General features: G+C 40.3%; 1 protein-coding gene across 1 annotated transcript in view; it reads left to right on the forward strand.

Annotated features, from left to right (window-relative positions):
• The window catches only part of RALA (RAS like proto-oncogene A), a 76,810-nt gene extending 50,370 nt beyond the window's left edge, over positions 1-26,440 (forward strand). Inside the window, exons 2-5 of the mRNA XM_007462847.1 lie at positions 7,224-7,376; positions 9,807-10,015; positions 13,888-14,062; positions 26,255-26,440. Of these exons, the coding sequence (XP_007462909.1) occupies positions 7,263-7,376; positions 9,807-10,015; positions 13,888-14,062; positions 26,255-26,377 (621 nt within the window). The 5' untranslated portion in view covers positions 7,224-7,262 and the 3' untranslated portion in view covers positions 26,378-26,440. The remainder of the gene's footprint in view (positions 1-7,223; positions 7,377-9,806; positions 10,016-13,887; positions 14,063-26,254) is intronic.
• Positions 26,441-27,050: the final 610 nt, after the last annotated feature.

Raw genomic sequence — 27,050 nt, forward strand, 5'->3', positions numbered from 1 at the left:
AAAAAAAAAAAAAAAAAAAAAAAGGTAATAATGGACTCTGGAAATATAAAGATAATTGAGTTTATTGTTTTTAGTGGACAGGGAGTGTTTGAGATCTTACTTGGTAGAGTATTCCTTATTAAGTATTGGAGAACTAGATTGATCACTTCTTAGAAATTTTCATAAAGTTTAAAATAGCCTCGAGTTTGGGTTGGAGATTTGTGGTCTGAAGCTCCTTGGCCCACTTCTTCCTGTGTGTGGTAGGCCGATTAACGCCCCGACGACAAGATAACCATGTCCTCATGCCCATAACTTTGAATGTTACTTCCTATGGCAAAAGGGACTGTGCGGGTGTGATTAAGTTAAGGATTGGGGGATGATTTTCTGGATTATCCTTGTGGGCCTTAAATGTAATCACAAGTCTCCTCATCGCAAGTTTCCTTATAAGAGGGAAGCAGAGAGAGGTCTGACTGCGGAAGCAGAGATGATAGTGATGCAGCCAGGGGCCAAGGAAAGCCAGTGTCTAGAAGTGGGACAGGTAGGGAACAGATTCTCCTCTGGAGTGTCCAGAAGGAACCCACCCTGCTGACACCTTGATTTTAGCCTCTTAAGATTCATTTTGGACTTCTGACAACAGGATGATAAATTTTGTGTTGTTTTAAGCCCCTATAAATTTATAGTGTTCGTTATAGCGGCAACAGGAAACAATACAGTATGGGTACCTGTTAACTAAACATATGAGGGCAGGGACCTAGGCCTATGGAATTCAACTCCATATCCCAGTGCCTAGAACTGTGCCTTACATAATAAGGCACAGTATATTTGTTAATGGAGGATGGGAGGGAGACAGAGAGGAAAAATCAGGTAATTCATAACTTAAATCAACATGGTGAGCATGGTGTAGGTGTCTAGCTTCTGGGTGAAGCAGAGAAAAACAGTAAGGTTGAAAACTTGAAGCCCACCCATAACCAAATAGATTTTATAGTATTGTTCTAGGACATTGCTTTTTAAAAATAGAACTCCCATATGATCCACACTAACTCAAAAAGATATATGTACCCCCATGTCATTGTAGCATTACTTATAGTGGCCAAGACATGGAGACAACCTAAGTGTCCATCAGCATGTTAATGGTTGAAGAAAATGTGGCATATATGTACAAGGGAATATTATTCAGCCATTAAAAAAATGAAATCTTGCCCTTTGTGACATGGATGGGCCTTGAGGGCATTATCCTAAGAGAAATAAGTCAGACAGAGAAAGACAAATACCATATGATTTCACTTATATGTGCAATCTAAAAAAAGAAAGAAAACCAAGCTTGTAGATACAGAGAACAGACTGGTGGTTGCCAGGATGGGGGTGAGGCAGCAAAATGGGTGAAGGGGGTCAGAAGGGGCACACACACTTCCAGCTATAAAATAAGTAAGTCACAGGGATGTAATGTTACCCAAAAGGTGGGGGGGAGGGGGGAGGAGGCCATTGTGTAATTAAAAAATATTTGTTTGAACAGCAGAAGATAGAAAATAACTGAGGAACCCTACAAACCAAACAATTTGAAGTTCAAGGATCCCTATCTCGTTACTTGAAGGAGGAAAACACAAATGCATACACATACATGGAGAAGTATTTCAATTAAAATTCAGGTTCAGTCCTCCAATTCCTAGTTTGTATAAGGTGCCAGGAAAGTAGTTAATTGTATTTTTACCAAGTGAGTGCAGGAAATAAACAGGGTAAGGTTATTTATTTTATAACTAATTTTAATTTTAAAAACAAGTTATATGTTCACAGTATACAAAAATCAAACTGGTAGTTAGCAAAAAGCCATCATCCCGCTTCTGTCCACCAGTGACTTAGTTTCCATCCTCTCAGGCAACCCTGTGTTACCATTTTTTATATCGTTTCCGGTATATAAAATAAACCTCTAAATCCCCTTTTTCTCATCTTTTTATGCAGTTCATAACATACAAGTTATATTGCTCTATAGCTTACTTTTTTCACTTTAACAATATGTGGTGGCGCAGTGGTTAGGAATCCGTCTGCCAATGCAGGGGACACGGGTTCAAACCCTGGTCTGGGAAGATCCCACATGCCACGGAGCAACTTAGCCCGTGCACCACAACTACTGAGCCCGTGCTCTAGAGCCCGTGAGCCACAACTACTGAGCCCGCGTGCCACAACTACTGAAACCCACGCGCCTACAGCCCATGCTCTGCAGCAAGAGAAGCCACCACAATGAGAAGCTCTTGCACCTCAACGAAGAGTAGCCCCCGCTCACCACAAGTAGAGAAAGCCCGCATGCAGCAACGAAGACCCAGTGCAGCCAATTAATTAATTAATTTTAAAAAACAATATGTTTTAGCTCCCTGCAGATCAACGGGTAAAGAACATCTGTTTTTTTATGGTCGCTAATTAGTCCATGTTTCCAATTTACACTTCCACTGCAGTGAAGGAATGTGCCTGTTTGTCTACCAGGGAGGGACAAGCTTTTTCTGTAGAGGGTGGAAAGAAAACATTATTTAGACTTGTGGGCCACGTACGTTCTCTGTTGCATCTTATTCTTGGTTTTATTTTGTTTTGTTTTGCTTACAACCCTTCAAAAACACAAAACCGTTGCTAGCCACAGGCCATACAAAAAGCAGGCCAAGGGGGGTATAATTTACTGGTCCTTGCAAACATACTGATACCAATCGGATGGGTAAAACAATTGAGATCCAATCTAATATTATTTGTATTTCTCTTATCAGCAAGGTTGAGCATATTAGAGCCCTTTGTATTTCCTTTTCTGTGACTATTTGTATTTTTTGCCCATTTTCTTTCTTTCTTTCTTTCTTTCTTTCTTTTTTTTTTTTTTTTTTTTTTTTTTGCGGTACGCGGGTCTCTCACTGTTGTGGCCTCTCCCGTTGCGGAGCACAGGCTCCGGACGCGCAGGCTCAGCGGCCATGGCTCACGGGCATAGCTGCTCCACGGCATGTGGGATCTTCCTGGACCGGGGCACGAACCCGTGTCCCCTGCATCGGCAGGCGGACTCTCAACCACTGTGCCACCACGGAAGCCCTGCCCATTTTCTTAGAGTTGTTGATTTTATTTATAGTAACTTTATATAGGGAAATTACCTCTTCTCTCTGAAATGAATCACAAATATTTTCCTCAGTTTAATCTTTTTATTTTGCTTATAGAAGATTTTGCCATGTAGAAATTGTTTTGAGTAGTAAAATTTATCAAAGTTATTTTATGACTTGAGTTTTAGATAGTACTTTATGCCTTTCCCATTCTAAGATTATAAAACAAAAATTTTGTGGGGGTTTTTTTTCTGGTGCTTTTGTGATTTCATTTTATCATTTAAATCTTTGATCCACTTTCAAAGATTTATATAAATTTATTTTATAAATTTACAATTTGTATTGGTGTGAGGAGAATGGGTCCAACTTAATTTTTTCCCAGATAGCTCACCAGCTGTCCCAGAACCATTTACTGAATTATCCTCTATGCTTCCCTCCCCGACCCTCCATTTGAAATGCCACGTTTATTACACACTAAACTATAGTATGTATTTGGATCTATTTCTGTATATCCTGTTCCACTGATCTATCTAGACAGGCGTGCTTTTGAATTCCAACTCCTCACTAAACTTCTGTGTGAATCATATTTCATGGAGGAAATAATAGATGCAGTTAAATAAAGAAATAGCCAGATCTGTCTGCAGCCTGCACCTGTACCTTGTTCTTTGCTTTACCTCACCTCCTACTACAAAGAAAGAGCTGTCCCTACTCCTGTGTACTCTGGGTCTCTACTTCCCTGGTCTACTCCTAGAGGCACCTTCTCCATCATTAATTTCTGCCTCTTTTAGATGATTATCATATAAACATCCCTTAAGAATAATTAAAAAGCGACCCAAACAAAAAACCATGTCCATCTATGGCCCCATTTCTCCATTCGTCTTCAGAGTCAAGTCCATTTCTACACCTTCTGTTTTCTCCTCAACCCACCCCATGCAGGCTGTGGTTCCTTCCTCATTGGTGAGGTGACTCATCCCAAGGTCACTGGCAGCCTCCATCTGCCAAACCTAGTCATGGACTATGGGATGGACTCCTTTGCTTTCAGCTCTTGCACCTCTACCATTCATTCTGCACACACTGACCATGGTAATCTTTTAAAAAACATAAATGAAATTATGTCACTGTCCTGCTTACACACTCTCCAGAGGCTTCCCATTACAATGATAATAAAACTCGAACACCTTTCCACGGCCTTCAAGGCTTTTTATGATTTGGCCTCTCCTGCTTCTCAGTCTCACCTCCTGTTAACGCTCCCTCATACTCGTAGCCTCCATCCACTCTGGCCTTCCTCTGGCCCCTAGAACGTGGCAAACCGTCTCCCATCTTAGGCCTCTGCACTTGCTCTTCCCTGTGTCTAGAACGTTCTTCCCTCAGAGCTGGCTGGTTCCTTTATAAAATTCAGGTCTCAGCTCAAATGCTGTCTCTTCAAAGGAGTCGCCCTTGACCATCTGGTTGAAGTAGCCCCTCCCCCCTCTTTATCCCGTGCCCCTTAGTTTCTTCATTGCGCTTAGCACTAATGGAATTTTCTTATTTACATGAATGTTGTCTTAAGTTCCAACATCTAGACTAGGAATTGGGACCTAAGTTATGGAAAGCCAAGTTTTCGCAATGGGGCAGAGGATTGAGTGTCTCCTTGGCGGGGGCTACTTTTCCTGGATAGCCTCTTGAAAGTATGGGATGTGCAGCTAATAGTTATTGAAGAAAGTCTGCACTTTGGAAAAATGTCTCTGGGAATCTCTGCCTTTTCTAAGTCACAGACTATATTGTAAATTGTTCTGGAAGGGAAAGTGTTTTAACCCAGTTGGTGTAACTGCTAAATGTTTTGCTTTAAAAACGCACACATTGAACTCTTAGAGTATTAATTGATATGTTAACACCCTGAGCTGAGCTCCTGTGGTATTAACTGTTTTAAAAATATAACAGTAGGGCTATCCTGGTGGCACAGTGGTTGAGAGTCCGCCTGCCGATGCAGGGGACACGGGTTCGTGCCCCGGTCCGGGAGGATCCCACATGCCACGGAGCAGCTGGGCCCGTGAGTCATGGCCGCTGAGCCTGCGCATCCAGAGCCTGTGCTCCGCAACGGGAGAGGCCACAACAGTGAGAGGCCCGCGTACCGCAGAAATAGTTGGGTAGCCGTGAAGTGATTAAAGCTGTCAACAAGTAAGGGTCATAATGGTGAGAAAGAAGTCATTTCCTGCCTTACTTAGGTACGCCAGCAACAGCATGCTCCATAAACGCGTAGATGAGGTATCTTTTCGACTTTTAGTTACTTATCTGAAGTACACTATTACTTTTCTCAGCAGTGGTAATCATCAGAGTCCAATGATCATCTTCTTGGTATCCAGGAAAAAGAGGGGCTCAATCCTTGTTTATTGAATTACATTGAACATCTAGCCTCCAAATGTGGATTCTTTACCATATGCTGCACAGTTTAAGCTGCCTCTACCACAGTGTTTGACATAATGTAAGAATAACAGGATCAAAAGTCACATATATGGTGTGATCTCAGTTATGCTCCATGCAGATTGAAGCTGTCTCAAACAAAGTATAATGTATTCGTGTTGTTAAACGGATAGCAAGATTATGGGATTTTTTTTTTCTTACGACTTTTCTGTATTGGGCAAATAGGCTTATGGGCATGACTTCTGGGGCGGCCTGAGCAGTGCCCAGCTCTTGGGTGCCCTGCATAGCCAGTGTGTGGTGCACAAGCCCACAGCAGACTGTCCTTGCCTGATAAGCCTGTGATGGAACCTCTAGTAGCAATAGCTGCTTTATACCAGTACACTCTAAAGCACTCCCAAGGTTAAGTCAGACTCGAACATTTATATGTTCATTCCACACACACGTACTGAATGGCTGATTTTTGCCAAGGCGTATTAGTTACATTAAGCATGAAGTAAACCAACAGATATGGCGCCTGTACTCAAGTTGCTTCTGGTATATTACGAAGAAGACCCGTATTAAACAACTAACACTCTCAGACAATTCCAACTTGTGATAATGGTTATGAAAGAAAAGTGTCACGTACTATGTGAGCACAGGGCAGGGGAGAGCCTAATTTAGGTTGAGTGTTTCAGGTAAGGCTGAAACCCCAACACTGAGAGGAGTTAGCCAAATTAAGAATATGCCCAGTGGAGGAAACTGCACGGTAAAGGCCAAGAGGCAGAGAAGAGCGTGTCAAAGGAGACCAGTGTGGGCTGATGCGGCCAGGCTGGGAGAGATGGCCTGAGGTACAGAAGTAGGCAGGGCGGGGGTGTTCTGTATGCTGCAGCCTGAGAAAGGTGTGCTGTGACTGAGACAGGTCAGAGATGCTGAGAAGGAAGGTGCAGCCCCCTTGAGCCTCTAAAAACAAGTCTCCTCTCCTGGGCCTCCACACAGACGCAGTGTTTGCTGTGACCTCCCACCTCTTTTTCTAAGGCCTGGTACCATGGCCAAAGGTAACCGGGTGCCATTAGTGTGCATCACCACTACAGCCTCTGGGGGAACCTGGTCTTTCCACGCTGAGCACATAAATGTAGTAAACAAAAGTGAGGGCACACTGGATTCAGGTGTTTAAGTTAGATTAGCCACCCACCCCAAAATATACAGATGTTCCAGTACTACGATACTTGGGAGTTGGGGTATATGGTATTCGGTTCTATTTATATTTCTACCAGCAAGTAGTTGGGATGGGTTTTTCCTTCCTTCCTTCTGTCCTTCCTTTTCTTCTTCCCTCCCTCTTCTCTTCTCTTCCTTCCTCTCCCCCCCTTCTTTCTTTCTTTCATCAGTTGTTTCTTACTAAAATTAGAAGAAACATCTCTTTAATTATTGCCAATAGAGGTTAATATGAAAACAAACTCATCATTCACCCTGCTTTGTAATCTGTGCGACCATATTTTAATACAACTAATACTCCATTATTGTCAGCATGTGGTTGCACTGGGAAATTTTCACTTTCGGTCAGCAAGCTCATTACTGAAAACTACTGTAAGGGAAATGCCCTTGAGTCATATACTTGTCTTATTGCCACGGTGTTCTCTGATAAGTGGTTCTTCCCCCAAATAAGCATACTTCATTTGCCATCTGTTTAAAATCACTGCAGAATGAAAATTAATACCTTGACGCTAAGGACATCATCTCTCTTTCCTACACTGGAATTCTGCAGAAGAATGTATTGAGCATTACTTGTTCTTTCATTCTTTTCAGATTCTTCTTAATCCTTTGGTGAAAACTCTGTGACACAACATGGCTGCAAATAAGCCGAAGGGTCAGAATTCTTTGGCCTTACACAAAGTCATCATGGTAGGCAGTGGTGGTGTGGGCAAGTCTGCTCTGACCCTGCAGTTCATGTATGATGAGGTAAGTGCTGATTTTATCATGGATATCAAAGTTTGGGCTTTCAGAGCATATTTCTCTAGCTTCGTTTTGGTGCTGTTTTGGATGGATTCCTTGAATTCTTGAAAGCTACTGATTTTTTTTCTGTTCAGAGTCAACATTTGTATACAACTTGATTTAACAAGTCAAGAACTCAAGGTCCTTAAAATCCTTATGCTTTTAAAAAACAAAACAGGGACTTCCCTGGTGGCTCAGTGGTTAAGAATCTTGCCTGCCAGTGCAGGGGATGCAGGTTCGAGCCCTGGTCTAGGAAGATCCCACATGCCGTGGAGCAACTGGGCCCGCGTGCCACAACTACTGAGCCTGCACTCTAGAGCCCACGAGCCACAAGTACTGAAGCCTGTGCACCCAGAGCCCGTGCTCTGCAACAAGAGAAGCCACCACAGTGAGAAGCCCATGCATCACAATGAAGAGTAGCCCTTGCTCGCCACAACTAGAGAAAGTCTGCGTGCAGCAGCGAAGACCCAATGCAGCCAAAAATTAATTAATTTTTTTAAAAAACCCTGGAAACAGCACCTATTTTTGAGCAATCTAACTGGCTTTTTTATTTTTAGTGTTTTAATGGTGAGTCCTACCTTGAATTCATAGAACTGGTGGTTATAGTACCTAATTGAAACTTGACGTTAATATACATAAGTTGTCCTTTAATAACTTCAGTGAAAAAGTCAGTTATTGTGTACTGGCATGGCACCACACTCAACACCAAGCAGGAAAAGGCTTTGTCCCTAAAATAAAATTACTAGACAGGTTACAGATTTCTGTGCATGCATTTGTATCAGACTTTATTGTCCCAGAGGTAAGGTCTCAGCCTATATACAGCAATACATTCTTTCCTTAGAGGACTATTAATAAGGCTAAATGATTTAAGAGTTGGTAAGCAAATTTAAGCATTGATCCTCAATTCTTCTTCCTCCCAAATAGAAGCAAAGATTTATGGTTACTCTTTCTTAATCCTCAAAACAATCCTGTGTGGTAGGCAGTGGTTTCCCCATCTTACAGATGAGGAAACAGAACCTCAGAGGTTTCCCAACCTGCCCAAGAAGAGTGATCTCTGATGAGTAACTAAGTAAGTATTAAACCTAGTCTTCTAAGAAAAAAATCCTGTGGACTTTTACCTCCTAAGGTCTCTTTTCATTGCCTGCTCATCGGCATTTCTTTCACATACACAGAACTCTTAAATCCATCAGTTGTGTTGCTTATGATAAACAATTTAGAGAGGGGGAAATTGAAATGGTACTTTAAATGAAATTGCTAATTTATCTGTTCAGTTCTGTTTTTCATGCTATTCACCTTAATAGCTGCTTTTCTTTAATCCTTCAATCAGTTCCCTTCTTGACAATAGGAGGTCAAAAGTAAGAACGTTCACGTCTGATATTTGAGGAATGGTTACACTTTCATTTAATATTTATAAATATTTAATATTCATAATATCAGATATGCTCTCTGAATATTTCTATTAATTATTCATAAATATTTATAAGTATTTGATATATGTAAAATATTAGCATGTAATTGTCATAGAATGTTCTATAGCTTTTACAGTTACAAATACAGCACTTGATTTTTTAATAATTATTTGTTGAGTGTCTTCCATGTACCAGGCATATTCCAGGCTTTGGAGATACAGTGATTAGTAGACTAATCAAGGTCCCTGCCCCCAGGGGTTAAATTCTAATAGGGGGATTTAGACATTGAGCATATAAATAAGAAAATATCAGATAATGAAAATATTTATAGGAACTAATAAAAAACCCACTGAAGTATGTGTGTATACATACCCATATGCCAACAATGATACACTGATCAAAAATATTGACGTGAGATTTAGGGGGTAAAAGATAGAAGTACAACTGTAAAGTTGTTTAACTGTACTATTTTAAGAAATTGGAAGTTTGGGGAGAAATTTCAAAGTTCAAGATTTGGCATTTCACAGGGTAGTATAAGCCACTTTCTTGACACAGTTCATTTTGGAGAAAGTAAAGATTTAACCGTGCTTTCAATGCTTACCTAAATAATAACTTACTTTCGAGTTATTTCCACAATTCTGACATGAAAATTTATATTAAGAGTCAGAAAGGGTTCTTAAACATTTGATAAAATATCTGTAGTAGTTTCTGCAGGTGTAGTGTTCTAAGTAAGAAAAAAGTCACGGTTTTCAAGCCATCAGCGGCCTAGAGCTGTTCAGTCCCCACTTTTTGTAAAAGGGGAAGCCACCGAATTGCCTGAAATGGAAATTTAAATGAATGTAGTGTTTACCATTGGGGAAAACTGAATGACGGCTACATGTGACCTCTCAGTACTATTTTGGCAACTTCATGTGGATCTATATTTCAAAATAAGAGGCTCTGAAAAGTAAGGATAATCCTCAAGGGGATGCGCTTTCACCTCTTGCAGTTTGTGGAGGACTACGAGCCTACCAAGGCCGACAGCTACCGGAAGAAGGTGGTGCTGGATGGGGAGGAAGTGCAGATCGACATCTTGGACACAGCCGGGCAGGAGGACTACGCTGCCATCAGGGACAACTACTTCCGGAGCGGCGAGGGCTTCCTCTGTGTCTTCTCCATTACGGAAATGGAGTCCTTCGCGGCCACAGCCGACTTCAGGTATGTCAGGGAGTCGTGCCGTTACACCGCGGAGCAGCTTGCTCCCCAGAAGCAAGCAGACCACTAGAGGCTCTTACCTGATCGCCTTTCCCTCTGCGTCTAGTCGTGTTTATTCCCTCTGACATCAGGGTGACGCTGTCCGCTGCGTGCTTGTACTCACATCCTCGGCGCATCCTGCGTAGTCCCACAGCGAGCTCTGCCACTGCCAGCTACCCTGGAGCCTGAGTTTGTGGCATCATCCGTACCCAGACTCTCCTTCCTCCTGCGTTTCTGAAGTATTTCCCTTTCAAGTACAGTACTGCTGCTGCCATAATGGATCTCTGGCCCAGATTGTAATGCTCTGTGTTAGGCACTGGTGTCTCAGCACCTGTGTCATGCCCAGGAGGCACATTGCCATCTACCTCACTGACAGCATGGACTGAACTTTTAGTAGAAATAATACCACCACAGATTGGCACACTAGGTTTTGTTATACAGTATTTTCTTTTACATCTTATTTGCTGTTTGTGTAATCAAAATCTGTGCTCCATTTGGTTTTGGGCAGGGGGTTCGGGGGGCTGGTAAAGGGGAGAGGGGTTCTCTCCATACTTGAGAGAAATATAGCATAAATAAGTTCTTGAGTCGTCTCGTAAAGAAGGTATGCTTAGGGCTTCCCTGGTGGCACAGTGGTTGAGAGTCTGCCTGCCGATGCAGGGGACACGGGTTCGTGCCCCGGTCCGGGAGGATCCCACATGCTGCGGAGCGGCTGGGCCTGTGAGCTATGGCCGCTGAGCCTGCGCGTCCAGAGCCTGTGCTCCGCAACGGGAGAGGCCACAACAGTGAGAGGCCCGCTTAATCACAAGCATGTAAGCAGACAACATGCTTAATCACAAGCATTCTTTACTTGTATATTTTTATTTCTGCGTTGTCTGCTTTGGCATGGTGCACACCAAGGCAACATGTGATATATCCTCTGTTTTCAAGATTCATGCAGCTGAGTTGAATAAGTCATGAAACCAAGTGGAAGTTAGCGACAAAGTAGGAGATGTGGCCAGTGATGGTTACAGAGAATCCAGGAGAGGAGAGGAGCTGGGAGGCCTTCAAGTGATAGATAACCCTGAAGGATAAGAAGGATTTCCACAGATGAGGAAAGAGGTCATTCCTGGTGGTTGAGCAAGAAACTGAAGCAAGGGTTACACAAAGCGGTCCTTTTTATGTATACGTGAAACTCTCAAGAACTTAGATTCTAAAAGTACCTCCTTTGCAAAACATGTCTTTGAGAAACTTTAAAAATATAAATTTATTTGTAACATTAAGTTTGTTGGCTTCTATAAGGAAGGAGTTTTGTATGTGATAAAGTGCAAAGGGAGTTTTGTAATCCTGGGAGACATGTTGAAAGTTATGTAAGTGTCAGTGATTATTCATTCATTCAAAAAAATATTTTGAGTGCTTATTATGTAGCAGGTTCTGTACTAAGTAATGGAATACATTTTGTCACCATAGTCACCAAAGCCAAAGTGGTATCTCAAGGGAGTGAGGTATTTTTATGCCAAGAGAAAGAATCTCAGGCTGTTGCTGTTACAGAAAATAAGTGATTCATTACTCGTCTGTTGTACCTCCAGTGTGTTGCCCCTCCCATAAATAAAAAGTGTTCCTACTAACTGACCAGCAATAGGAAAGCCATTTTTGAGATCGTCTGAATGGTTATAGTAGGCACTCCACACGGTCTGACCTGCAAAGTATAGCACAATGTCAGCTCCTCTCTTCTTAATTTCTTTTTATTGAAGTATAGTTGATTTACAATGTTAATTTCTGCTGTACAGTGAAGTGATTCAATTATACACATATATACATTTTTTCATATTCTTTTCCATTATGGTTTATCACAGGATATTGAGTATAGATCTCTGTGCTATTCAGTGGAACCTTGTTGTTTATCTGTTCTATATATAAAAGCTTACATCTGCCAATCCTAACCCCTTCCCCTTTGGCAACCACAAGTCTGTTCTCTGTCTGTGGGTCTGTTTCATAGATAAGTTCATTTGTGTCATATTTTAGATTCCACATATAAGTGATATATGATATTTATCTGTTTCTGACTTCACTTAGTATGATAATCTCTGGTTGCATCCATGTTGCTGCAAATGGCATTATTTCATTCTTTTTTATGGCTGAGTAGTATTCCATTGTGTGTATATATATCTATATATGTCTCTATATATACTACATCTTCATCCATTCATCTGTTGATGGACACTTAGGTTGCTTCCGTGTATTGGCTATTGTGAATAGTGCTGTGAATGTAGGGGTGCATGTATCTTTTTGAATTAGAGTTTTGTCCAGATATATGCCCAGGAGTGGGATTGTTGGATCATACGGTAGTTCTCTTTTTAGTTTTCTAAGGAGCCTCCATACTGTTCTCCACAGTGGCTGCACCAACTTACACTCGCACCAACAGTGTAGGAGGGTTCCTTTTTCTCCACGCCTTCTCCAGCATTTGTTATAGACTTTTTTAATGATGGCCATTCTGAGCAGTGAGAGGTGGCACCTCATTGTAGTTTTGATTTGCATTTCTCCGATTGTCAGCTCCTCCCTTTAGCCTTCCTGGGCCTCCCGTCACCCAGGCAGGATCCGTCGTTTCCTCATGTGTGTGTGCGGTATGCTTAGCACAGCTGCAACAGCACACTCGCCCCACTCTTACATGAGATTGATTTATATGTGTTTTTCCTGATATGGTAAAAACTCTTCTTATCCATTTCAGTGTCCCTGGTACCCCTATTTGGCACAGTTGCTGGCCTATAACTTGTAGTGCTTAGTAAGTGTCTGATAGAAGTATTAGAAAGCTCTGTTACGTTTTTTCATTCTCACTTCCCTTCTGATAAGAATGAAGTTGGGCCAGTCTGTAAAGGTGCTTTCCTATTCTAAAATTCTGTAGTAGCCTCTCAAACTCTATTTAAAGGGAGCATCACTTTAAGCAAAAATGCCAATAACGATTACAATCATCACATCAGAAACCACTGATCACAGATCACCATAACAAATATAATAATAATGGAAAAGTTTGAAATGTTGCGAGAATTACCAGAATGTGACACAGAGACACAAAGTGAGCAAATGCTGTTGGAAAAAATAGCGCTGATAGACTTGCTTGATGCAGGGTGACTACAAACCTTCAGTCTCTTAAGAAAAAAAAAAAGTAGTATCTACAAAGCACAGTAAAGCAGATTGCAGTAAAGAAGGTATACTTGTATCAACAGTGGTTTATACATTGTGATAAACGTACCACATTAATGTTAACAGTAGGGGAAACTGGGTGTGGGGTATATGGGAACTCTCTGTCCTATCTTCACAACTTCTCTGTAAATCTGAAATCATTCTAATATAAAAAGTTTATTTTTAAAAAAGCATTTCAGGGCTTCCCTGGTGGCGCAGTGCTTGAGAGTCCGCCTGCCGATGCAGGGGGCGCGGGTTCGTGCCCCGTTTCGGGAGGATCCCGCGTGCCGCGGAGCGGCTGGGCCCGTGAGCCATGGCCGCTGAGCCTGCGCGTCCAGAGCCTGTGCTCCGCAAATGGGAGGGGCCACAACAGTGAGGGGCCCGCAAAACGCAAGGAAAAAAAAAAAAAAAAAAAAAGCATTTCAGAGGAAGTTGCATTTGATATTCACTTCGTACGTCTACTGCCGTATTTATACTCTTTGGTGTATTTTTCCGAATGAAGTGAATGTGGAGCTCAAATCATTGATGGTAGAAAAAGGAAGAAGTGCTGCTGGTTTCCTACTCGGTAATACGTGAGCTAATTGTTATTGTGTAGAAACAAATAACTGCTAATTGCATGTTTTGTTATTTTAACATGTAGAGATAACATTAATATTTCTTGCTCATTTTCTCTTATCCAGGGAGCAGATTTTAAGAGTAAAAGAAGATGAGAATGTTCCATTTCTGCTCGTTGGAAACAAATCAGATTTGGAAGATAAAAGGCAGGTTTCTGTAGAAGAGGCAAAAACCAGAGCTGATCAGTGGAATGTTAACTATGTGGAAACATCTGCTAAAACGCGAGCTAACGTTGACAAGGTAAAAAGGCAGCTCTACTGCTACGTCATGTTAAAAATAGGTTGATGTGCTTTAACTCGGCTTTGTTTAGTCTAGAGATTCTGTGAGACTTTCAAATAGAGGTTTAATACGTGTTAATTTTTTATGGCCCTGAATGCTCAAGTACAACGTGTTAGGAATTTCTTACTTCACTTTGTCCTTATAGGTTCCCAAGAGGCGTTAAAACATGAGACACTGCAGCTAGATGTACTTTTTTTTTTTTAAAGCACTGACAGATTCCTGACCTGAATCTCTGCTTTTTTTTTTTTTTCCTTATCCTGATTGGCTGGAGAATCTAGAAGGAGCTGTGTAAGTCCTCTGAGCTGACACCTGCCCAGCCTCACTTAAGTTCTCCCAGACCCAGGGGAGAGGATTTTCAAATCTCTGTCACCACAGCTGCCTTCCCTACCCTCAGCCTCTGTTCTCCCTCAAGTGGAAGGGGAGCTCCTGTGTCCTCTCCCCTCATCTTCACACTGTGTTCAGATTGGCCCTTCCTGGAGACCAGGTGCAGAACACCCTTACCTCGTTTCTAGAAGCCTTCCCAGGTGCTTTTCATCCTGCTGCGGGATGCCATCATCAGTATTTAGGAAGCCTGCCGGTTGCGCTGGGGCAGCACAGGTTCTAAGAGCCCTCCAGGTGGGGCCTTTTCAGCCCCCGCGTATCTAGGCTCTACTGAGTGCCTCTCAAAAACTAACAGGCAGGAGGATTACCTATAGAGCCTGATAAACACAGATTCCTGGGTCTTTGCCAGAGATTTTGATTTGCTTGGTCTGGGGTAAGACCTGAGAATTTGCCTATCTAGCTAGCTCCTGGATGTGCAAACGGGCGGTGCGGCACACTTGGAGTAACTGCTCTAGGTGGCCACAGGTGCTTGTGAGCTCATATGCTGTGCCTGTAGATTAGCAGCCCTGGTCCAGAAATCATGATGTTAAAAATTTAGAGATTCTTTCTGCCTGTTTACTGTAGGTTTTAAGACAGTGTTATTACTGTCTTAAACTGATTAATTTTTTTTTTTAGTCACACGGTCAGATTCCTGTAAGTCCAAGACATCTGTACAAATTGCTGTAAGATTTCTATTGAGTAGACCAGTTTCCTCTAAAGTTATGGCAAATGTTTTTTAAAGTACTGATGAAATACAGTTTAAGGTTCAGCATGTTTGGGGTTTTGAAAGGCACCAATGAAGATTGTCATAGCATATGTATATACTTTGTTTCCTCCTGTTTGATGTCTTGAGCAGGTTATAGAACAAACCTTCGTGATCTAAGGGGAGTGGGGAGCAATAACTGTCCAAGCTCTGAGGCTTGAAGCAGTCCTGTAGTGTCACCTGCTGCCATCAGAGGCCCTGGGAAAATACGGTAGTGTGCATTATCAGAGAGATCACCAGACAGTAAGAAAAAGACCAACAACCCAATGGGAAAATGGTCGAAAAACAGATAGCCCTGTCACAGAAAAGAAATGTAAATCGCGTTTAAACTTGCAAAGAGGCTTATGAGTCTTACTTATAAAAAGGGAAGTGAAATTTTAAAATATAATGACATATTTTTTTACCTGTCAATTGGAAAAGGGCAAGAAGGTTGATAATAATACTGTTGACAGGAGTATGGGGGAAAAAAAAGGAACTCTCATATGTTCACGGAAGGGCAGTTTGGCAATTATCTATCAAAATTATGACCCCAACAATTCATCAAGTTCTAAAAATTTATTAGATAAAATTATTAGACAGATAAAATTATACATCCATGCATAAATGTATGCTCATAAATGTATGCTCAGCAGTAGTCCTTGAAGCATTATTTGTAGAAAGATGGGAAATATCCAAGTGTCCAATAACAGACTGCTTTAAATTATGGTGTGTCCATATAATGGAATACTGTACAGCTGTTGAAAAGAAATGAAGGTAGAGCTAAATGTGCTGATATGGAATGATCTTCAACATTAGTAAATGAAAAAGCAAAGTACAGAACAGCATCTGTAGTTTGCTGCCATCTGTGTTTGAAACACACTCATACACACAGAAGCGCACATGTATGTATATATCAGGGGAATATGTAAGATTCTAGTACCTGTGGTTGCCACCAAGGAGCTAAGTCACAGACAGGCATGTTTCACTGCTGTGTCCTGAAGAGTGGCTACCAGATAACATACCTCAGTGGCTAAGGAAAAGCAACTTGCAGCAACTCTTCAGTTTCTTAAATTTGGTTATGTTTGGATTATTTTTGTTTTTTGGGTTTGTTTGCTGAGGCAATGATGTAATACATAGTTATAAGAGCTAATAATACTCTTTAGTGCTTGCAAGAGCCAGGCACTGTGGCGAGCACTCACTGTTTCATCTTTAACCCTATGAAGCATAGATACTCCTCTCATGACGCCTTTTTAGGTGAGGAAACTGAGGTGCAGAGAGATTACATACCTGGCTCAAGGTCACCATGTCCAATGGTTGGAATACCTGTGGCATCTCCCGTGTTATGTGTCATCCACTCCCAGAAGTCTGATCAGATTTTCCAGGATTAAGTGTTAACACTGTCTCCTTCTATTAAATTGAGAAGTGTATTGTGTTGTCACAGAAAACAAATACTAGCTCCCGCCAGACTTTAAACGCCCATGCCTTATCCTTACCAGGATTCCAAATAGACCACTGGGTAGAAGTTTCAAAGAAGCAGATTTTAAAACTACCCTGTGAAAAAGCTTCATGACCATCAGAATTGTTGAGCTGAGGCCTGGCCTGTCTCAGAGGAATCACTCAGAGGCTAGAGAACCATCTGGGAAACCTGTTTGGGTCCTCACGGGGTGCCAGGTCATCTGATGACCTTGTAGTACCCTTCTAGCTAAAATGCTCTGGCTCTTTAAATCACAACTCCAAGGTTGCTCTTAATTTTAAGGAACATCTTGGGGGAAATGGAAAGAAATTAGGCAAGTAGATGTCAAAATGAAAGTATGATTTATTATGTCAAGAGAGCCAATTTTATGTTGGGGAAAGAATTCTGTTAGAAATGTGTCTTGTTTTTGAAAATGTTTTTAATTTTTTCCTTTATACAATACATGAACGTATGCTCATTGTATAAAGAAAAATTCGTGATACAGAGGAAAAAGTATAAGGGGGAAAAGTGAGTCTGTCACTCCACCCAGATTCCACTCACCTCCTTTACCTGTAGGTAACCACTGCTAACACGTGTGTATCTTTCCAGACATTTACCTGCATTTAAAGACAGGCATACAGAATCTAAGGGGGGGAAAAAAAAAGAACCTAAGGGAAAGGTTGTATTTGCTTGTTTTCCACCTGTATAAATGGATTTGTGTGTGTGTATATGTGTATGTATAGTGTATTTCTGTGGGTTGCTTTTTAAATTTCACAGTAAATAGATCTTGTAATTCTTTCCATGTCGTTGCATATAGACGTACCACATTCTTTTTAAAATCTACAGAATGTTCCATAGTTAGGAAAATGGCTGAATTATGAAAAAAGCCTACCAGTGACATTTAGATTGTCTGCAGTGCTATTACAAACATAATACAGTGAACTGTGTGAACGTGCACCCACACAAGACTAAAAGCAAGGGTGCATTTTAAATTTTAATGACAAGTCACCCTCCAGAGAGGCTGCCTTACACTCCCACCAACAGAGTGTGAGGAAACCCTTTCCCCACTACTTGCCAGTACCAATTAAAGGAGCCTTTAAATGTCGCCAACAAGATGGGGAAATCATTTCTTTTGTGTTTCTTGATTACTACTGAGGCTGGGCAGCTTGTAGTTGATTCATTGGCTGTTTGTAGATCTTCTGTGAACGCTGAAATTACTTTCTTCTGCCCATTGATCTAATGGGGGGTTTATCTTTTTGATTCATAAGCCTGCTTTATATTAAGGACATTAACCCTTTGTCCACTATATCCGTTGTGGACAGTGTCTCCTAATGCATATCATATCTGTTTTTATCTTTTTTTTTTTTTTGAATGTATAGTTGATTTACAATATCATGTTAGTTTCAGGTGTACAGCAGAACGATTCAGTTATACACATGTATATTCTTTTCCAGATTCTTCTCCCTTATAGGTTATTACAAAATATTGAGTATAGTTCCCTGTGCTATACAGTAGGTCCTTGTTACTTGTCTTTTTTTTCCCTACCAAAGAAATAGAAATTTTTATTCAAGCCACATTTGAGGATTATAACTGCGTAGAGCATCTCAGAAAGCTCTAAGCACTGTTCCCGGTTATCTGTTTTATATATAGTAGTGTGTACATGTTAATCTCAATCTCCTAATTTATCTCTCATCCCTTCCCCTTTGGTAATCATAAGTTTGTTTTCTATGTCTGCGAGTTTCTTTTTTGGAAATAAGTTCATTTGTATCTTTTTTTTTTAGATTCCACATATAAGCGATATTATATGATATTTATGTTTCTCTGGCTTACTACTTCACTTAGTATGATAATCTCTAGGTCCATCCATGTTGCTGCACATGGCATTCTTTCATTCTTTTTTATGGCTGAGTAACATTCCTCTGTGTGTGTGTGTGTGTGTGTGTGTGTGTGTGTGTGTGTGTACACATATATATCACATCTTCTTTATCCACTCCTCTGTCAATGAACATTTAGGTTGCTTCGATGACTTGGCTATGGTAAATAGTGCTGCGATGAACATTGGGGTGCACGTATCTTTTTGAATTACGTTTTTCTCCAGATATATACCCAGGAGTAGGATTACAGGATCATATGGTAACTCTGTTTTTAGTTTAAGGAACCTCCATACTGTTCTCCATAGTAGCTGCACCAATTTACATTCCCACCAACAGTGTAGGAGGGTTCCTTTTTCTCCACACCCTCTCCAGCATTTATTGTTTGTAGACTTTTTGATGATGGCCATGCTGACTGGTGTGAGGTGATACCTCATTATAGTTTTGATTTGCATTTCTCTAATAATTAGCGGTGTTGAGCATCTTTTCATGTGCCCATTGGCCGTCTGTATGTCTTCTTTGGAGAAATGTGTATTTAGATCTTCTGCCCATTTTTTCATTGGGTTTGTTTTTGATAGTCACATGAGCAGTTTGTAAATTTTAGAGATTAATCCCCTGTTGGTCACATGGTTTGCAGTTATTTTCTCCCATTCTGTGGAGTTTCCTTTGCTGTGCAAAAGTTTTTGAGTTTAATTAGGTCCCATTTGTTTATTTTTGTTTTTATTTCCATTGCTCTAGGAGACAGATCCAAAAAGATATTGCTGCAATTTATGTCAAAGAGTGTTCTGTCTAGGTTTTCCTCTAGGAGTTGTATAGTGTCCAGTCTTACATTTAGATCTTTAATCAGTTTTGAGTTTATTTTTGTGTATGGTGATAAAGAATGTTCTAATTGCATTTTACATGTAGCTGTCCAGTTTTCCCAGCACCACTTATTGAAGAGACTGTCTTTTCTCCATTGTATATAGTCTTGCCTCCTTTGTTGTAGATAAACCCACGCGCCTATGGTCAATTTATCTCTGGGCTCTCTATCCTGTTTCATTGATCTATATTTCTGTTTTGATTACTGAAGTTTTGTAGTATAGTCTGAAGTCAGGAAGCCTGATTCCTCCAGTTCCATTTTTCTTCCTCAAGATTGCTTTGACTATCAGGGTCTTTTGTGTTTCCATACAAATTAAAAAATGTTTTGTTCTAGTTCCATGAAAAATGCCATTGGTAATCTGATAGAGATTGCACTGAATCTGTAGATTGCCTTGGGTAGTGTAGTCATTTTGACAGTATTGATTCTTCTGAGCCAAAAACACGTTATATCTTTACATCTGTTTGTGTTGTCTTCAGTTTCTTTTATCAGCATCTTATAGTTTTTGGAGTACAGGTCTTTTGCCTCCTTAGGTAGTTGTATTCCTAGGTATTTTATTCTTTTTGATGCGATGGTAAATGGGAGTGTTTCTTTAATTTCTCTTTCTGATCTTTCGTTGTTAGTGTATAGAAATGCAACAGATTTCTGTGTATTAATTTTGTATCCTGCAACTTTACCAAATTCATTGATGAGCTCTTGTAGTTTTCTGATAACATCTTCAGGATTTTCTATGTATAGTATCATGTCATCTGCAAACAATGACAGTTGTTTTAATTCTTCTTTTCCTATTTGGATCCCTTTTCTCTCTTTCTTGTCTGATTGCCATGGCTAGGTCTTCCAAAACTATGTTGAATAAAAGTGGTGAGAGGGGACATCCTTGTCTTTTTCCTGATCTTAGAGAAAATGCTTTCAGCTTTTCACCGTTAAGTATGATGTTACCTGTGGGTTTGTCATATACAGCCTTTATTATGTTGAGGTATGTTCCCTCTGTGCCCAGCTCCTGGAGAGTTTTTATAATAAATTTGGGTGCTGAATGTTATCAAAAGTTTTGAGATGGTCATATGGTTTTTATTCTTCAATTTGTTGATGTGGTATAGCACACTGATTGATTTACTCCATACCATGTCCTGCGTTGGGTCTTTGTTGCTGCACCTGGGCTTTCTCTAGTTGCAGCAAGCGGGGGCCACTGTTCATTGTGGTACGCAGGCTTCTCACTGTGGTGGCTTCTCTTGTTGCAGAGTGTGGGCTCAGTAGTTGTGGCACGCTGGCTCTAGAGCACAGGCTCAGTAGTTGTGGCGCACAGGCTTAGCTGCCCCATGGCATGTGGGATCTTCCTGGACCAGGGCTCGAACCCGTGTCCCCTGCATTGTCAGGCAGCTTCTTAACCACTGTGCTACCAGGCAAGTCCCCATACCATGTCTTTTAACTTTGCTGATTTTTACCTTTTGCCATGGAAAAAACATTAAAGATTATGTTGTCAAATTTGTCAGTGTTTTTCCTTTGAGACTTCTGGGTTCTGTAGCTTCATTAGAAAAGCTCTCCCATCCTAAGCTTAAAAAACACTTACCTAGGGCTTCCCTGGTGATGCAGTGGTTAAGAATCCACCTGCCAATGCAGGGGACACAGGTTCAAGCCCTGGCCCAGGAAGATCCCACATGCCACGGAGCAGCTAAGCCTGTGCACCACAACTACTGAGCCTGTGCTCTAGAGCCTTCGAGCCACAACTGCTGAGCCCGTGTGCCACAACTATTGAAGCTCATGCACCTAGAGCCCGTTCTCCACAACGAGAAGCCACCGCAATGAGAAGTCCACGCTCCACAACAAAGAGTAGCCCCCGCTCGCTGCAACTAGAGAAAGCCCGCGCAAGCAACGAAGACCCAACGCAGCCAAAAATTAAAAAATAAATTTAAAAAAGGAAAACACTTAACGTATGATTTTTGCTTCCTTTTTGTGTTGGTCTTTATAGTAGAGGCCTTTATAGTAGATCTTTAATCCTTTTGAAAATTTAGTATTGTCTGTGTTGTGAACTAGGGGCTGTTAAGTACTTAAAATGAAGCAACTGGTGAAGGCAAAGGTTTACAATTAAAGCTAATGGCCTGTGATGATTTAAAAGAGATGTTGGTCATTTCTAATAATTTTTATATGTTTTTTCAACTGTAAGTATTCTGAGCTAAGCATTTTGAGTCTGTGTCTCATTTACGTGAGAACAGGGATTTCCTGTGACCTCTACTCTGGAATTAGAAGAGTCAAATTCTGTACATGCCGGGGTGGGGGGTGCGGGGAATGGGGGAAAGGGAAAGAAGGGGACAGTAGGAAAGAGGGTGGGAGGAAATGAGGGTGAGAAGAAATTTTGAAAGTGTATTTTTAAAAAGTTGGAAGAAGCTCTGTACTTTTGGGATTATCATTTGTCTGAGTTTATCAAAACCATTTCTTCATTCTTACTCCAAATTACTTATTTCCTTCCAATTGGCAGTTGAAACAGGCCTCCTTTACCTTAATTCATTAAGTTAGCTGATGTAAAGTTTAAAAGTTTTCCATTGGGTTTGCTAGTTAAGATGACCTTGGTGGTTTCCAATAGGGATTCGTTTGCAGTTTATTGCAGATACTAATCTAAAATTAGAAATCACATCTTCTAATATCCGTTCTGCAGTGATGCATTCACATCAGAAAGCAGTACTGGGAGTTTTCTGCTAATCACACGTAGTTAGTTTGGAGGTTTCCTGCCCCGGCTGGTCAGCTGTGGACTTGAAGCAGAGGTGTTACAAAATCCCCAGTCTCCAGGCCGTCAGGCTGCAGCAAGTGGGGCAAGAATTCATGGGGTTTGAACTGTCACCCACGTGTTTCAGTACATTGCCTTCTTTCTGAGCTTTTATGCTCAGTTTTCCCCTTCTTTAATTATCCGTGTCCTTTCCTGTTGGTCCTGCGTCCCTTTAACTCAACCCATTAGTCTGACAGTGCTTGTTTTTTTTCTTTTAATTTTTATTTTATATTGGAGTATAGTTGATTTATGTTGTGTTAGTGTCAGGTGTACAGCAAAGTGATTTAGTTACACATATGCATGCATCTATTCTTTTTCCAATTCCTTTCCCATTTAGCTTATCAGAGTATTGAGCAGAGTTCCCTGTGCTATACAGCGGTCCTTGTTGTTTATCTGTTTTAAATGTAGCAGTGTGTACATGTCAATCCCAAACTCCCAGTCTATCCCTCCCCCCACCCTTCCCCACTGGTAACCATAAGTTCATCCTCTAAGTCTGTGAGCCTGTTTCTTTTGCAAATAAGTTCATTTATATCATTTTTTTTAGATTCCACATTAAGCGATATCATGTGATATTTGTCTGTCTTAGTATAGTATAATAATCTCCAGGTCTATGCATGTTGCTGCAAATGGCACTATTTCATTCTTCTTAATGGCTGAGTAATATTCCATTGTATATATGTACCAAATCTTTATCCATTCATCTGTTGATGGACATTTAGGTTGCTTCCATGCAATGAACATTGCTGCAATGAACATTGGGGTGCGTGTATCCTTTCGAACCATGTTTTTCTCTGGATATATGCCCAGGAGTGGGATTGCTGGATCATATGGTACCTCTATTTGTAGTTTCTTAAGGAACCATCATACTGTTCTCCATAGTAGCTGCACCAATTTACATTCCCACCAACAGTGTAGGAGAGTTCCGTATCTCCACACCCTCTCTAGCATTTGTTGTTTGTAGATTTTTTGATGATGGCCATTCTGACTGGTGTGAGGTGATACCTCATTGTAGTTTTGATTTCCATTTCTCTAATAATTAGCAATGTTGAGCATCTTTTCATGTGCTTTTTAGCCATCTGTATGTCTTCTTTGGAGAAATGTCTATTTAGGTCTGCCCATTTTTTCATTGGGTTGTTTGTTTTTTTGATATTGAGTCACATGAGCTGTTTTTAAATTTTAGAGATTAAGCCCCTGTTGGTCACATGGTTTGCAGTTATTTTCTCCCATTTTGTGGGTTGTCTTTTCATTTTGTTTATGGTTTCTTTCACTGTGCCAAAGCTTTTAAGTTTAATCAGGCCCCATTTGTTTATCTGGGAGATGGATGGAAAAAGATAATGCTGCAATTTATGTCAGAGTGTTCTGCCTGGGTTTTCCTCTAGGAGTTGTATAGTATCCGGTCTTGCATTTAGGTCTTTAATCCATTGAGTTTATATTGATGCTTCCAATCCAAGAAAAATGATATCTTTCCATCTGTTTGTGTCCTCTTTGATGTTCATCAGCCTCTTACAGTTGTGGTCTTTTGCCTCCTTAGTTAGGTTTACTCCTAGGTATTTTATTCTTTTTGATGTGATGGTAAATGGGTTTCTTTCTCTTTCTGATCTTTCATTGTTAGTGTATAGAAATGCATCAGCTTTCTGTGTATTGATTTTGTATCCTGCAACTTTACTGAACCCTGATGAGCTCTAGTAGTTTTCTGGTAGCGTCTTTAGGATTTTCTATGTGTAGTATCATGTCATATGCAAACACAGTGACACTCCTCCTTTTCCAATTTGGATTCCCTTTCTTTTTCTTCTCTGATTGCTGTGGCTATAGGACTTCCAAAACTATGTTGCATAAAAATGGCAAGAGTGAGTATCCTTGTCTCATTCCTGGTCTTAGAGGAAATGCTTTCAGCTTTTCACCATTGAGTGTGATAGCTGTGGGTTTGTCATATACCACCTTTATTATGTTGAGGTATGTTCCCTCTAGGCCCACTTCCTGGAGAGTTTTTATCACAAATGGGTGTTGCAGACAAAGCTTTTGATCAGATTCATCTATTGAGATGATCATGTGGTTTTTATTCTTTAGTTTGTTAATATGGTGTGTATCACACTGATTGATTTGCAGATACTGTAGAAACGTTGCATCCCTGGGATCAATCCCACTTGATTATGGTATATGATCCTTTTTAAGTATTGTTGGATTTAGTTTGCTGAGTATTTTGTTGAGGATTTTTTCATCTATGTTCATCAGTGATATTGGCCTGTAATTTTTTTGGTGATATCTTTGTCTGGTTTTGATATCAGGGTGATGGTGGCCTCATAGAATGAGTTTGGGAGTGTTCCTTCCTCTGCAATTTTTTGGAAGAGTTTGAGAAGGATGGGTGTTAGCTCTTCTCTAGATGTTTGATAGAATTTGCCTGTGAAGCCATCTGGTCCTGTACTTTTTTGTTGGGAGTTTTTTCATCACACTTTCAATTTCGTTACTTGTGATTGGTCTGTTCATATTTTCTGCTTCTTCCTGGTTCAGTCTTGGGAGATTGTACCTTTCTAGGCATTTGTCCATTTTTTCTAGGTTGTCCATTTTACCGGCATATAGTTGCTCGTAGTAGTCTCTTACAATCCTTTGTATTTCTGTGGTATCAGTTGTAACTTCTCCTTTTTCATCTCTAATTTTATTGATTTGAACCCTCTCCCTCTTTTTCTTTTTTTTTTTTTTTTTTTTTTTTTTTGCGGTCCGGGGGCCTCTCACTGTTGTGGCCTCTCCCGTTGCGGAGCACAGGCTCCGTATGCGCAGGCTCAGCGGCCATGGCTCACGGGCCCAGCCGCACCGCGGCATGTGGGATCCTCCCGGACCGGGGCACGAACCCGTGTCCCCCGCATCGGCAGGCGGACTCTCAACCACTGCGCCACCAGGGAAGCCCCCTCCCTCTTTTTCTTGATGAGTCTGGCTAAAGGTTTATCAGTTTTGTTTATCTTTTCAAAGAACCAGCTTTTAGTTTCATTGATCTTTTCTGTTGTTTTTTTTTTGTTTCTATTTCATTTATTTCCGTTCTGATCTTTATTTCTTTCCTTCTACTAACTGGGTTTTGTTTTTCTTTCTCTAGTTGCTTTAAGTGTAAGATTAGGTTGTTTGAGATTTTTCTATGTTTTGTATACAAGATATATTTTGTATAGCTATAAACTTCCCTCTTAGAACTGCTTTTGCTGTGTTCCATATATTTTGGATGGTCATGCCTTCGTTTATTTGTCTTTAGGTATTTTTTGCTTTCCTCTTTAATTTCTTCAGTGATCCATTGGTTGTTCTAGTAGCATATTGTTTAGCCTCCACGTGTTTGTTATTTTACAGTTTTTTTCTTCTACTTGATTTCTAAGCATTGTGGTCAGAAAAGATGCTTGATATGATTTCAGTTTTCTTGAATTTGTTTTGTCTTATCAAGTTTTATTCTAGAAGTAATCATTTTTTTAATCCAGAATGCAAAAGTGTGGCACACAAGTTATTCATCACTATTTGTGTACAGTGAGTCCACATTCTTCTAGGCCCTTCAGTGTGTACTCAGACATTTGTTATTGATATTGAACTTTTGATTGTTACAGTAGTAATTTTTAAATTATGCTAATATCTCCCATTATTTGCCAGTTTCTAGATATCAAACAAGAATTGATAAATCCTCAAATACAGTGCAACAAACAAAATTGTTTTCTAGTGCCTGGTATCAGAATGATAAAGGAAGCAGTCATTTTCCACAGCTGTTTTTTAAAACAGGGCTGAAGAAAACCAGATTATTAAATGTAAATTTTGTTAAACACAAATTAATTATAAATTACTCAAATGTAATCCATTGAGTTTTGGAGTTAGCCTCACTTGTAGTGCTTTTTTCATTTTTATCTTGAAAATTCAGACGGAAAGATTTAGGTTATATTATGTAAACACATTTTACCAAATTCATTTTTCCCATTTTCTCAATATACTTGGAGAAGCAGGCTTTAGTTGGGTGCTTTCCTCTCTCTGTACGCCCCAAACAAGAGCTCCTAAATATTCATATAATATTCCCAAGGTTTACTGTTGTGATTCAGAGAAATTCCAGGCACATATGATCTACTTGGTTTATTTATCCTATTTTCTTCTTTCTAGGTATTTTTTGATTTAATGAGGGAAATTCGAGCCAGAAAGATGGAGGACAGCAAAGAAAAGAATGGGAAAAAGAAGAGGAAAAGTTTAGCCAAGAGAATAAGAGAAAGATGCTGCATTTTATAATCAAAGCCCAAACTCCTTTCTTATCTTGACCATACTAAGAAATATAATTTATAAGCTTTGCCACTGAAGGCTCAATTGACTGAATTTACTTTAACATTTTGGAAATTGTTGTGTCTCTAAAAGCATGAATTGGAACTGCACTGAAAGTCAAATTCACTTAAAAAAGAAATTAATGTGGCTTCACCAAGAAGCAAAGTTCAACTTATTTCATAATTGCCTACATGTATCACAGTCCTGAATGTAGCGTGGGCACTTGTGTTTTGCTGGCAGTCTTTCCTGAACTATTCAAGAGGTGAGACGGGGGTGGGCAATGGGAGGAAAGGCTACTTCCTCTGGTTTATTATAAAGCTTAAATTTTATATCATTTTAAAATGTCTTGGTCTTCTACTGCCTTGACAAATGACAATTGTGAACGTGATAAACTGTACCACTTTTTTAACCATTGTTATGCAAAATATAGAAGAAAAAGTTACTGGCATGATTGTTGCATATAGTTCAATTGAGAGTAATTCATCTGTGAACCTGCATTAATTAGCCGGTGATTAACTTAGAAAAGTGGTGTAAACTTGTACATGGAAATTTTGTAATATGCCTTAATTTAGAAACCTAGATACCCACTTACATCATTCTGGGTGTGTCCTCACTGTGCCGTGGGCCCATTGCCCACGTGTCC

This window comes from Lipotes vexillifer, unplaced genomic scaffold, assembly GCF_000442215.2.
Source record: "Lipotes vexillifer unplaced genomic scaffold, Lipotes_vexillifer_v1.1 scaffold548, whole genome shotgun sequence".
NCBI classification, from domain to species: Eukaryota; Metazoa; Chordata; class Mammalia; order Artiodactyla; family Lipotidae; genus Lipotes; species Lipotes vexillifer.